Raw genomic sequence first — 11977 nt, 5'->3', positions numbered from 1 at the left:
TAGTGGTACCTTGCTCTGATCATGTAACATCGGGTTGGGTTAAATACTTATTTTATTCCTTATGTCCGATTATGTTGAAGTCATAAGACTAATTTTTTTTTTTGAGAATTCTTAATATGTTTATTTGATTGATTATAACTCTCTTATTTTGTTATTATAATTGAAGTTTGAGACTAAATGTCATTACTTACTTTATCTTCCATAATTGTTGATGATAATTTCGTTGAGATGATACTTTAAAATGGAAGTGAGCATGTGATGACAAGTTATTAATGTCTTATTATGTGAATATATGATACTGATCAGATAAGATGAATGTCGTGTAAACATCCCAGGTATGATTCAGAAAAGTTAGATGTCGTGTAAATATCCTTATTGCAAATGTGTGTATTAAAATTTACTGTTGAAACCCGTGTTAGGGAGCAGGTCATGTGTTTTATGAATGTGTGACACCATATGTGTTTATATTCTATATTTAAATTTTGCCATAAATTATGTGCGGGGTTTAGGGTGTTATATTAGTGGTATCAGAGCAGGTCGGTCTTTCCGGTCAGGTTTTATATGATGTTTATTCCCTGTTGGTCGATTGGTGTTTGAACTTGATCAATGTTTTGTTTCTTCTAATTTTGTTGCCTAGGTGCAGAGATATGGATGTAGGAAGAAATGATGATGCAATTGTTGAGGATTTGGAGTCGTTGGCTCAGGAAATGACTCTGAATCAACAGAACCACCAGAATGTTGGAGAGAATGATGAGTTATGTGCATTGGGAAGATAAACAACCCACCGATCTTCAAGGGCAGACATGATCCTAATGGTGCACAAACGTGGCTCAAAGGGATTGAGAATATATTCCGGGTGATGGCTTGTACTTAGATTCAAAAGGTACAATTTGATACTCATATGTTGGAAGAGGAAGTTGACGACTGGTGGGGTAATGCACGCCAGAGAATGGAAATTATGGGTACAAAGATCACCTGGGCTGTGTTTAGAGCTGTATTTCTGGAGAAGTACTTTCTTGAGGATGTGTGTGGTAAGAAAGAGATTGAATTCCTTAAGACGTGTAGCGGTAAATTCATGACCATTAAGCTATGGATAAACTTAACGTCGATAAAACCAGAGTCGCCACCGCGCTTTTATTGTTTCCAAAGGAAAGGGGAAAAGTACGTACAAAACCCAAAGATAAGAAGTTTTCAAATCAAAACTAATAAAATTCCAGAGATTACAGATAAGGGGGTTGGTTACATAGAGGGAAGGTCTTAGCACCCAAAGTATCCTAGGTACTCATAGGGAGCCCTTTTTTATGTGTGTATGTGTTTTTGGTATAAAAGATGTTTGCAATAAATAGTGTGGGGATGAGAAAAGAATTCATTAATTATATTTTTGTGTTTGACAAGACCTTCGGACTTGTGCCTACGTGCCAACATAAAAATGAGGGATCAAAACCTTGTAGTTCATTCTAGACCAGCCATTGATCCTGGGTTACATGTTTCTAGTGCATATTCATTGACACATTCATCCATTCATTTTCTTTAACCATGATTCAATTTGATTTACAATCTTGTCATCATTTGGATTCATCGGTCCATTGCATGTTGTTATTACATTCATCATTGTGTTTTGATCTTTTTTTCCAAACTAACTTTAATTTCAAATTTGATTTAAATTTCAAATTAATCTCAGAGGTTCAATTTGATTTTGTCCAAATTGACTTTTGGAGGTTCAAGTTGACCTTTGATATTTAGACTGATTTTAAAAATCATTTCATCACTCTTTTAGCAAATTGATTTTAAAAATCATTTCATTATTTTTTTTAGCAAATTGATTTTTAAAATCATTTAATTTTAGAAATCATTAATCTTTTAATTTCGAATTAATTTTAGAATTCAATTTAATTTTTGGAATTTTCCTTTTTTTACTAATGGGCCGTTCTTGTTTAATTAAGAATTCGCCCATTTATTTATTTTTCATATTAAAAACTCAGCATAAAAAATTAACATTGGCAATGTTTAATATTCTTAAGCCCGTGTTAAGCCCAAACAGATAGGCCCATTAATCCAAATATCCACATACAAATCCATTCCAATATCCAATTCTAATCCATATTGAATTAGCCATTATATCCAAACACATATCAAGTACCCAATATCCACATCCTCATCCAAATAAGACAAAACGCAATGAAGGTATGCATACGAAATGGCAGAAACGACAAAACGCATTCACACAGCAAATGACGGAAACGACGAAACGCGAACAAATTGAAACGCAATACAACAGAACTCGAAACTACAGCAAAACGCAGCCCAACACAAATCCAAACGCAAGGCATCAAAACGCAGAATGAACAAAGCGGAACGCAACTTGCAAATCAAAGTTCAAATTCAATATTCAGAATTCTATATAAATACAAGAACAAACAGTGGAACCTCCTCTTCTCCAATTTTTCCAGAATCACGGCCACCACCACCACCTGCATAAGAGTTCTTAGGCGTTCATCTTTGCCACCTTGCTGTTTCAAATTCTTCAAATCAAACTCACAGAATACCTCACCATATGAATCCTGCAAATCGAAGCACAATTCAATATCACATCACAAACACAAATTACAGCAAAGCGAATTCGCACAACAATTCCTTCAACTCACAACACCGCACCACACCAATTCATCACGAAAAGCAACAAGAAGAAAAATCGAACAACAGAAGCAATTCACAATAGAATAAGATAAGGAGATCAAAGAATCAGATAGAGCTTGGACTTACCTGAGTTCCGAATTCGACGTCGCCGATCCATCGCCGGTAGGCTCTCCCTTATTTTCGCGTTGTCAACTCATGTGTTGTAATACAAGTCATAGTCGGAACTCATTCCTTTTTTTTATTCGACATTCGGTTCGTTCCGTCGAAGAACCGAATCAATGAGCACTTTGATTCGTTAGGTGGAATTTGTCTTCTCGTTTCGGTTAGGTTAGGAAGTGGAGGACGGCGTGAATGCTTCGCCGTGTGGAAGCGCCAATGTCGGTGGCTTAGGCCGGCGCGGCTAGGTTCGCCGTCGGAACCTAGTTTTTCCTCTTCTGGCTGGTGAGTTGCATGAGGTAGATGGAGAGTGAACGAGCCTCCGTTTCTTTCATATGTATTGGACATTGGTCCTAAGGCCCAATTGAGGTTTTCTGGACCGTACTCCCTCCTTATCCGAGTAGACCCTCCCTCTATTTCGACTTACACCTCATTTTCATATCTAGGGCTAGGATCGAAAAAAACCGGTTATTCATGATCAAATTTATATCCAAATTGTTTTATTTTAAAAATTCAATTCTTGTGGGTATCCATTTTGTTATTCAAATATAATTGGATAACCATAATAATAATAATAATAATAATAATAATAATAATAATAATAATAATAATAATAATAATAATAATAATAATAATAATAATAATGTTTTGGTATCCAAATTTTATTACTTTTATATTTTATTAATTTTTTAAAATTTTATTTAAAAAATCAGATTTTTTTTTAGAAATATTATATTCTGAAAACAATTATGTCCCAAATAGAAAATATTATATCCCAAATACATATCACCACAATTATGAAAAAATCTATTTATGTCCCAAATATTATATTCTGAAAAAATCTAGAAGCTTATTATCTTCAAAACAATTATGTCCCAAATTCATATCACCGCAATATTTTTGAGTATAAGATCTAGAAATATTGCAGTCCATAAGTTATAAGAGTTTCTAGAAGCTTATTATCTTCAATATAATTCATAGGTTATTATAATATAAAGCTTCATCCTGGACTTTGAAATTTGTTTCAAATTGTTGTATGTTGTTAGTCTACAAGTTAAATATATTAACAATATCAGTTGAGAATAGTGGTTTTCAAATTATACTTTTAACAAGTTCCATGAAAAAACTGTTGTTTTCCGAAATGAAGAAATTAAAGTTTTATATAAGTTCATTTAGTTTTTACTTTTTATAGGATTTCTTAAAGTTGTCAACGTATGCAAAATCCGAGAATACCGTTTCAACACTTCCACCTATATCAGAGATTTTGGAAGCTTGAATAATTTTTTTGACAAGTTATTTATTTTATGAATAATTATGAGAGATTTTAGAAGTTTGAACAAATTTTTTGATGAATTATTTATTTTATGAACAATTATAATTTATAGAGATATGATTCATAATTATTTTATTTTATGACCGTTTTTATGTAACACATCATACTTTGGGATTGTTTTTAATCGAGATATCATTTGTGGGAATTATAAAAGTCAAATTTAAAGTAATTTTTTAAAATAAATATTTTTTATATAAAATAGTTTTATAACTAGTAAAAATAAAAATGTTAGTTAAAAGAAAATAAAATTATTTTTGATATAAAATTGACTTTTTAAAAATATAGTTTTAAAAAAAAATTATATAAAATTGGTTTTGAAATTGATTTTTTAAGAAAATAAAAAATTGGTTTTAAAGAAATTAGTTTAAAACTGTTTTTTTAAAACCGGTTTAAAACTGAACTGATTCACTTATAAACCGGTTTTAAAAAATTAAATTGGTTTTATGAAAACAGTTTTAGGATCCAAACCGAATCATATATGGTTCAATTTGGTTTGGTTTATGATCCATGCACACTCTTCCCTGTTTTCTTTTTTGGGTCCATTACCTTATTTTTTTGTGGTGGTTAGTTAATTAGGATTAGTTTAGGTTAATTCAATGTAGTTTAGATGATTTTAGGATTAGTCTAGAATAATTCTAGAATATTAATTAGATTAAATTTTTTAGAATATTATTTGAAATGTTAATTCTATTTTGGTTATTAATTTTAGATTAAATGTTGGAATTGATTTTGAATAGTTTAAGATATTGTTTGAATATTAATTTTAGATTTAATTCTAGAATTTGATTTTGAATTTTTTTTTTATATTTGTTTTGATACATTTTTTATATGATTTAGATTAATTTCTAGTTATTTGATAATTAGAATAGTAATGATTGATATTGATTTTAATTCTCTTATATTTCTTTGACTTCGATTAATCCTAATTTTTAACATCTAACATTTAACTCCTAACGTTTACATTTCCGCATTCTAATTCGTAACATTTACATTTTTCGTATCTAACTTCTAACATTTAAATTCTTGTCATTTACTTTACTTTGTATCATATTACTTATTCATCATTGTCATTCTTCACCTTCATCTTGATATTCAACATAAAATGAATAAGTTATGATAAAAATGGAAAAGACATAAAAATGACTTGATTCATCTCCCTTAAGACCTAATCATGGAGTTATGGACATATGGACATATGGACCTCGGACAAATGATTGACCTAAGCACAATTTGGAGCATATTGGACCTTGTAATCTTTCATTACAAGTGACCACTCATGGCACCATCCTCAAAGAAGAAAGGGAGTCATGTTTTGTAATATCATTAGGCGCTTTTTAGCTTATGACACAATGCACACGCAAGACTATCTTTTGAACTACCTTACAACGAGACTCTTTATTTCTCGCATAAATCTCTTGTATTTTTCATGTACTCCTCTCCCCACTTTGATGTACTCTTTACTCGTTTTCCTTTGTCTTGTTATTGCTTGTTAGTTAAGCCGTAGAACATAGGATCGCCACCGTTTCATAATCAATAAAAAAACTCTTATCCAGTGTCAAGCGGTATTTTCTCAAATCAAATTCAAAAAATATAATAAAATGCGATTAGGATTGTATGCCACGAGTCTTAAATGGTAAAAAATGGATGAGAATAGAGCTTTCATACACTCGTTCTGAGTATTTTGAACACAAGACATTTGGCTTGGTAGTTCAAGGTACTCACATTTATCCATAGTCTTTAGTGCAATCCGAAGTCAAGAACATTCTTTGCAAAATCTAAAAATAACATCAACTCATCAAACTTTTTGTTTGAGCCTTAGGGCATCACTCCGAAAACCCTTTTTCAAGGTATAAAATCAACAAAATAATCAAGCATTTGTACCACGAACTACGGAACTCTGATTTCTCATTTCGACAAGTGAGCATACGTAGGCACGGGGACCCAAATCATTGGCGAGCACACTAATTAAAAATTCATCTCCACTCCGTAAACCTTCAACAAGTAAGCATTAAGATAACGACACACATTCAAGCGTAGATATCCTAGATGGTTCCCATGGAGTACCATGGATGTGAGGGGTACTAATATCTTCCCCTTGTATAACTGACTTCCGAACCTTTTTGTGGTTGCGACGACCATTCTTTTGGGGTTTTCTCGATATTTTCCCTTTCCTTTTGAATAAAAAAAAACTGATGGTGACTCTATATTTTTCGCGTAGCGACATGTCCTAAAAATGACAAGAAAAATGGAAGTGAGTAATGTCAATAAATACTTGAAAAATAATCTCACATAGAAAGTGACACTCACATTAAAAGTATTTATAAATAGTTATGTTCATTAACTCAACAAAATGACAAAAAAAAATGATAAAGTGTCACATGGACAAGTGTGGTGATCTCAAAAACTATGTCACTTGTCTCCTCCATACATCCCCTCGCCAGTGTCGCTAGTGACTCTGGAATCGGATATAAGGACGTGGCCGTAGATGCATTAGTGGTGGCTTGTTGGTGGTACTTAGACACGACACATCGCAACAATCAAACTAATTATTATTTGTAATTTAATTTATTAATAAATATATTAAAATTTTAAAAATGTAAATTAGCAACATAAGGTATTTCAAAATGTAAAAAATAAAAGAGATAATAAATTTAAAAAACTCTAAAATGTAAATTAAAAAACTCTTATTATGTGACAGTATTTTTATTTTGGTATCTTTTAGGTTTTTTAAGCTTTAATAAGTGTTTATTTTTAAAATAATTAAAAATAAAATGATTTAACACATGACTTTTATAATTAAGAAAAATACGGGTTCAAATCTTGTCTAATGTTAAAAATAATTAAAAATAATTAAAAATAATTAAAAATTGTTTATGTTAAAAATATTTTAGCATATTTTAGTTATTTTGAGCTTTAACAATTGTTTATGTTAAAAATAATTAAAAATACAATGATTTAACACATGAAATTTATAATAGAGAAAATAGATGCTTCATTGATAATATATAAATTATTTTTATACTATGAACTTATGACAAACATAGATCTCGTCAAGTCAGTTTATAATTTGAGTTTAATTGAAATACACTGACAGTGTAAAAGAATTTTACTCCGTCAGTTAATTATAGACGTCGGATATTAAAAGAAGTTTGACTTTTATTTTAAAAACCTATAAAATAATACAAACGGATGATGGTGATGAATCGACAGTGTAAAATTTTTTACATTGACAGTGTATAATAATTAATCTCTTATAAATTTTAAATTACATATATGATTTGACACTTTAAAATATTTTAATTGGATGGATGTGTAATACTATTTTACACTAACATCATTAAACTCTTTATAATAAATTAAAATAATTAAAAAATTCCATTTATATATATGACAGGGACAAAAGTGGTATTAATCCCAATTATTAATACAAAAGTAAAATTCATAATAAGGATTAAAATTATTTTTTTCAAAATCGAAATAAAAAACAAGAGAAAAATGACAGTAATTAAAAATAAGAATTGTCCTAAAAAATTATAAATCAAAATTTTATTCAATTTAATTAAATATTATTGTGATTGAATATAAATTTCAAAGTATTGATTGAACGAAATTTTGGTTTTAGGAGACTTCGTTTAAAATTCTCAAAAAATACAAGACAGAATGTTCAAAATAAAATTATGTTGCGATAGAAAAAACACTTTTGAAATAAAAAGTCTTTCAAATTAAGTGTATACGGTTTAAAAAATGTTTTTTCCTTAAATTTTTATTTATAATGTCTAACACAAAATTTCAATCTAAGTTATATACCATATTTTCAAACATAAACGGAATTTTATTTGAACATTTCGTCTTGTATTCTTGAGAATTTTAAATTGAATCCACTAAAATCGTAATTGTAAGAATTTGAAAGTTAACTTTGGTGACAATAATATTTAATTAAATTGAACAAATTTTGAATTATAATTTTTTGGTGATTATTCTTATTTTTAGTTATTGTCATTTTTCTCTTCTTTTTTTATTTTAATTTTTGCTAAATCGTTTCAATTGTCATATTAGGGATTCTCTTCCCAAAAAAAAGTAATTTAAGTTGAATTTTAAATTAAAATTTGTGTTAGACATTGGTTCTTTTTATAGAAAAAACACTTTTTTTTATATAAAAAAAACTAATTTAATAATTAAATAACTAAATTAAACATTATATTTGTTCTTTTTTATAGAAAAACCACTTTTAATATAATAAATAAATAAATAATTTTGTGAAATTTATTTTAGGAAGTATATCTGATTGAAAAAGTTAGAAAAAATATAGATACTCTGACAGTTGGATTAAAATAAAATTATCTCATAAGATTTGGACTAAGTCTATTAATTTATTGTTGGAATAAAAATATAAGATTTGGAGTAAGGCTATAAACTTACTATTGAAGTAAAAATATCTAAAATGAAAGTTTATATAATTTAACACTTTTTGCAAACACAATGCTTTTTGTAAATTAATTTATCCTTTTCATTCTATACATATATACCTCCTCCTCCTCCTCCGTTCTCTTTTATAAATATATTTTAATTTTTAAATTCACTTAATAAATAATATATTTAAATTATATATAAATTAGATAGGATTTAATGATGATGCTCTGAGTGTAAAAAAGTTTTACATTGTCATCCAATAAAAATATATCATTTTGCCATGTAATACAAGTATTTTAAAATATTTAGTCTGATTTAGCGGGATACGGGTTAAGATATACCAATTATTTAATAAATTTAAAAGTCAATTTTTTTTCATAAAATAAAATATTTTAATCGGTTACTTTGTTTAATTATTTACAAATTTACTTATTGTATATTATCAAAATTTATAAGCAAATTTACTTATTGTGTATGGTCAAATATTTTAATCAGTTACTTAATTTGTATGGTCAAAATTTATATGAAAATTTATACAGTTTTCTTCTAATATATGTAACTGAGATTTTGAGAATAAGTTACATACATTTTTTGTGATTGTGATTTTGTGATTCAGAGTTGAGGCATGGGATATCAAATTTTTGTATTCACATCTTTCTTAGTGTCTTTTATCGTTCAACATGGGAATTGCCATAGAGCTCATGTTGATGAGAGTTTTGTTCAAAGAAAAGGCACCCATTTTGTTTTAAATGGGAAGCCATATTATGTGAACGGATTCAACGCCTATTGGTTAATGATTATGGCATCTGACCCATCTACAAAATCCAATGTCACTTCAGCTTTTGAACAAGCTTCAAAACATGGTTTAAATTTAGGAAGATCATTTGCTTTCAACGAAGGAGATTTTAGACCCCTTCAAACCTCTCCTGGTTCTTATAACGAAAATGTTTTCAAGGTAATTTTTAATGTGTAGACAAAATAGTAATGACCACCACATTTTTCATTGAATATTTGGATGTGTATGTAGGGATTGGATTTTGTTATATCAGAGGCAAGAAAATTTGGAGTGAAACTTATACTAGGGTTTGTGAATAACTGGAAAGCACTTGGAGGCAGAAGCAAATATGTCCAGTGGGCAAGAGAGAAGGGTGAAAAGGTCATAAATGAAGATGACTTTTTTACCCACCCTGTTGTTAAGCAATACTACAAAAATCATATTAAGGTACACTTTTATAATTTATTTGATTGTTAAAAATAATTTCATATGTTTATAAATTTATCCAAAAATATTTAACATTGTCTGAATGGATTATTGCAGACTGTGCTAACAAGAAAGAACACCATAAATGGACTTTTATACAAGGATGATCCAACTATTTTCTCTTGGGAGCTTATCAATGAACCTCGTATAAATGAAACAGGAAAATCAATTCAGGTCCTTTTATTTTTATTTTTAATTCATAAGTTTATGTTTTATTATTTTTAAATTCATATATCCAAACTTTAAATTAATCATTATCATTGAAATCAAATTATTGTAGAATTGGGTTAGTGAGATGGCAAGCTATGTAAAATCCATTGATAGCAATCATTTGCTGGAAATAGGGCTTGAAGGATTATACGGTGAATCAAAACAGAAGTTAAATCCATATTCACTACTAATCGGAACCGATTTTATTTCCAACAATCGAATTCCGGAAATCGATTTTTCTACCATTCATGTATACCATGAATATTGGTAAACCCTAAATTCACCATTTTATTTTATTAAGATCGTCTTTTGTTAACATTTTGCTCAAATTTTTACCTCTTGAGTTATTATGGATAATACAGGTTACAAAGCCCAAACCAGAGTGCAGCAATTGAGAAATGGATAGAAGGTCATATTGAGGATTCAAATAAGATTTTACAAAAGCCAATTATTGTAGCAGAGTTTGGAAAGTCTTCAAAGTCACCTGGATATAGCATAAAGGCTAGGGATGATTACTATAAGGAAATATACAGTATTATATATGCAAGTGCTACTAGGGGTGGTTCTTGTGCAGGTGCAATGTTCTGGCAACTTCTGACTCAAGGGATGGATAGTTATGGAGATGGTTTTGAAGTTATTTTGGAGAATAGTCCTTCAATTGGAGAGATCATCAAACAGCAATCTACTAAGATGTCAAATATCAAATTATAGGATTGCAGAAAGACAATTCTCAGCCTATCCATTTTTCTTAACCATAAAAATTGTGCATCATAGATACCATATCATTCTAGATAGAAAATAATACTTTATATAAACGAAAAATATATTTAAATCAATAAATATTCCTTCTCCACTTGTGTTGTGTTTGCTTAAGAAATCATGTTTCAATGATATATCTATGTGTGAAATTAAGTGAATCTATAAAAGATGAGAGTTTTTTTTGAGATCGTAGTTAACTTATTTAAGAGGGGTGTCCCTATGACCTTTGAGACTATTTTTTGTCTCTTTTTCTCGTTGCACATTGAGTCATCATCTCATCTTTTTATGATATAGGTTACAATTGAATCCATTTAGACAAAATTCATCAAATTCATCCACCAAAAAACCCATTCAATCCATCCACCAAAAAAATTCATTCAATTCATCCATCAAATAAAAACTAAGTTAATTGATTGAACTAAATCCATTCATTTATATGCATGAACTGATCCAATTCATGCAATACATTTTAATGATTCAATGGATTTTTTAAATCTCCATTAGATCTATTTTCAAACAAATTAAGAAAAAAAAATTCAAAATAAAAAATATTATTTTTAAAATAAAAAAAAAATCATTTTTTCAAATATTAAAAATCATTTTTTTGAAAAATACAAAAGTAGATTTTTTTTTGTAAAAATACAAAAGTAGATTTTTTTTTGTAAAAATACAAAAAACCGATTTTTTCCGTAAATTAAAAATTTATTTTTTTGGAAAATATCAAAAGTCGATTTTATTTTTGAAAAAGTCAATTATTTACGAAAATAAAAAAAACAATTTTTTTTTAAATATCTTTTCTGAAAATAGAAAATTTTGTTTTTTTTCCAAAAAATACAAAAAAAAAAGTTTTTTTTCCAAAAAAATACAAAAGAAATTGATTTTTCCATAAAATAAAATAAAAAGATTTTTTTCAAAAATATAAAAATCAATTTTTTTTAAAAAAAAAAGATCGATTATTTTCAAAATAAAAAAAATCGATATTTTCAAAAATAAAATAAAAATTGGATGGATGGTGATCTCACCTGATCAGGAGGGCCTTCCAAGGTCTTGGTGAATGGGCCGGAGAATGAAGTGAAAAGGGGGGTGTACCTGCAAAGTGCTCCAATGTTTAAGTCAGAAAAGGTACAGAATGAGGTTATCAGAGTGTGAGTTAGAATACCTGCCCCTTTGCCATGAAAGGGGTATTTATAGTGAGCCCCCAGCGCTGGGCC

General features: G+C 28.7%; 1 protein-coding gene and 1 long non-coding RNA gene across 2 annotated transcripts; one reads left to right on the top strand and one right to left on the bottom strand.

Annotated features, from left to right (window-relative positions):
• Positions 1–2164: 2164 nt before the first annotated feature.
• Positions 2165–3227, bottom strand: LOC127092271 (uncharacterized). The gene is made up of 2 exons (XR_007792143.1): positions 2764–3227; positions 2165–2561 (listed from the first exon to the last, which is right to left on the bottom strand). It is a non-coding gene; the product is annotated as an uncharacterized LOC127092271 (long non-coding RNA).
• A 5889-nt stretch (positions 3228–9116) lies between these two features.
• LOC127092764 (mannan endo-1,4-beta-mannosidase 4) lies at positions 9117–10853 on the top strand. Its single transcript, XM_051031654.1, has 5 exons — positions 9117–9491; positions 9564–9758; positions 9855–9971; positions 10078–10274; positions 10370–10853. The coding sequence occupies exons 1-5, from the start codon at positions 9162–9164 to the stop codon at positions 10716–10718; spliced, it is 1188 nt and encodes a 395-aa protein (XP_050887611.1). The 5' UTR covers positions 9117–9161; the 3' UTR covers positions 10719–10853.
• Positions 10854–11977: the final 1124 nt, after the last annotated feature.

This window comes from Lathyrus oleraceus, chromosome 6, assembly GCF_024323335.1.
Source record: "Lathyrus oleraceus cultivar Zhongwan6 chromosome 6, CAAS_Psat_ZW6_1.0, whole genome shotgun sequence".
Taxonomy (NCBI): Eukaryota; Viridiplantae; Streptophyta; class Magnoliopsida; order Fabales; family Fabaceae; genus Lathyrus; species Lathyrus oleraceus.
This window is presented reverse-complemented; position numbering and strand designations above follow the sequence as displayed.

What these genes read in the sequence shown, in the direction of transcription:
- LOC127092764 (XM_051031654.1), top strand. Translation starts at nt 9,162, where the DNA reads ATGGGATATCAAATTTTTGTATTCACATCTTTCTTAGTGTCTTTTATC. An exon ending in AAACAGGAAAATCAATTCAG is followed by an intron (nt 9,972 to 10,077) that starts GTCCTTTTATTT and finishes AAATTATTGTAG; the next exon opens with AATTGGGTTAGTGAGATGGC. An exon ending in CATGTATACCATGAATATTG is followed by an intron (nt 10,275 to 10,369) that starts GTAAACCCTAAA and finishes TGGATAATACAG; the next exon opens with GTTACAAAGCCCAAACCAGA.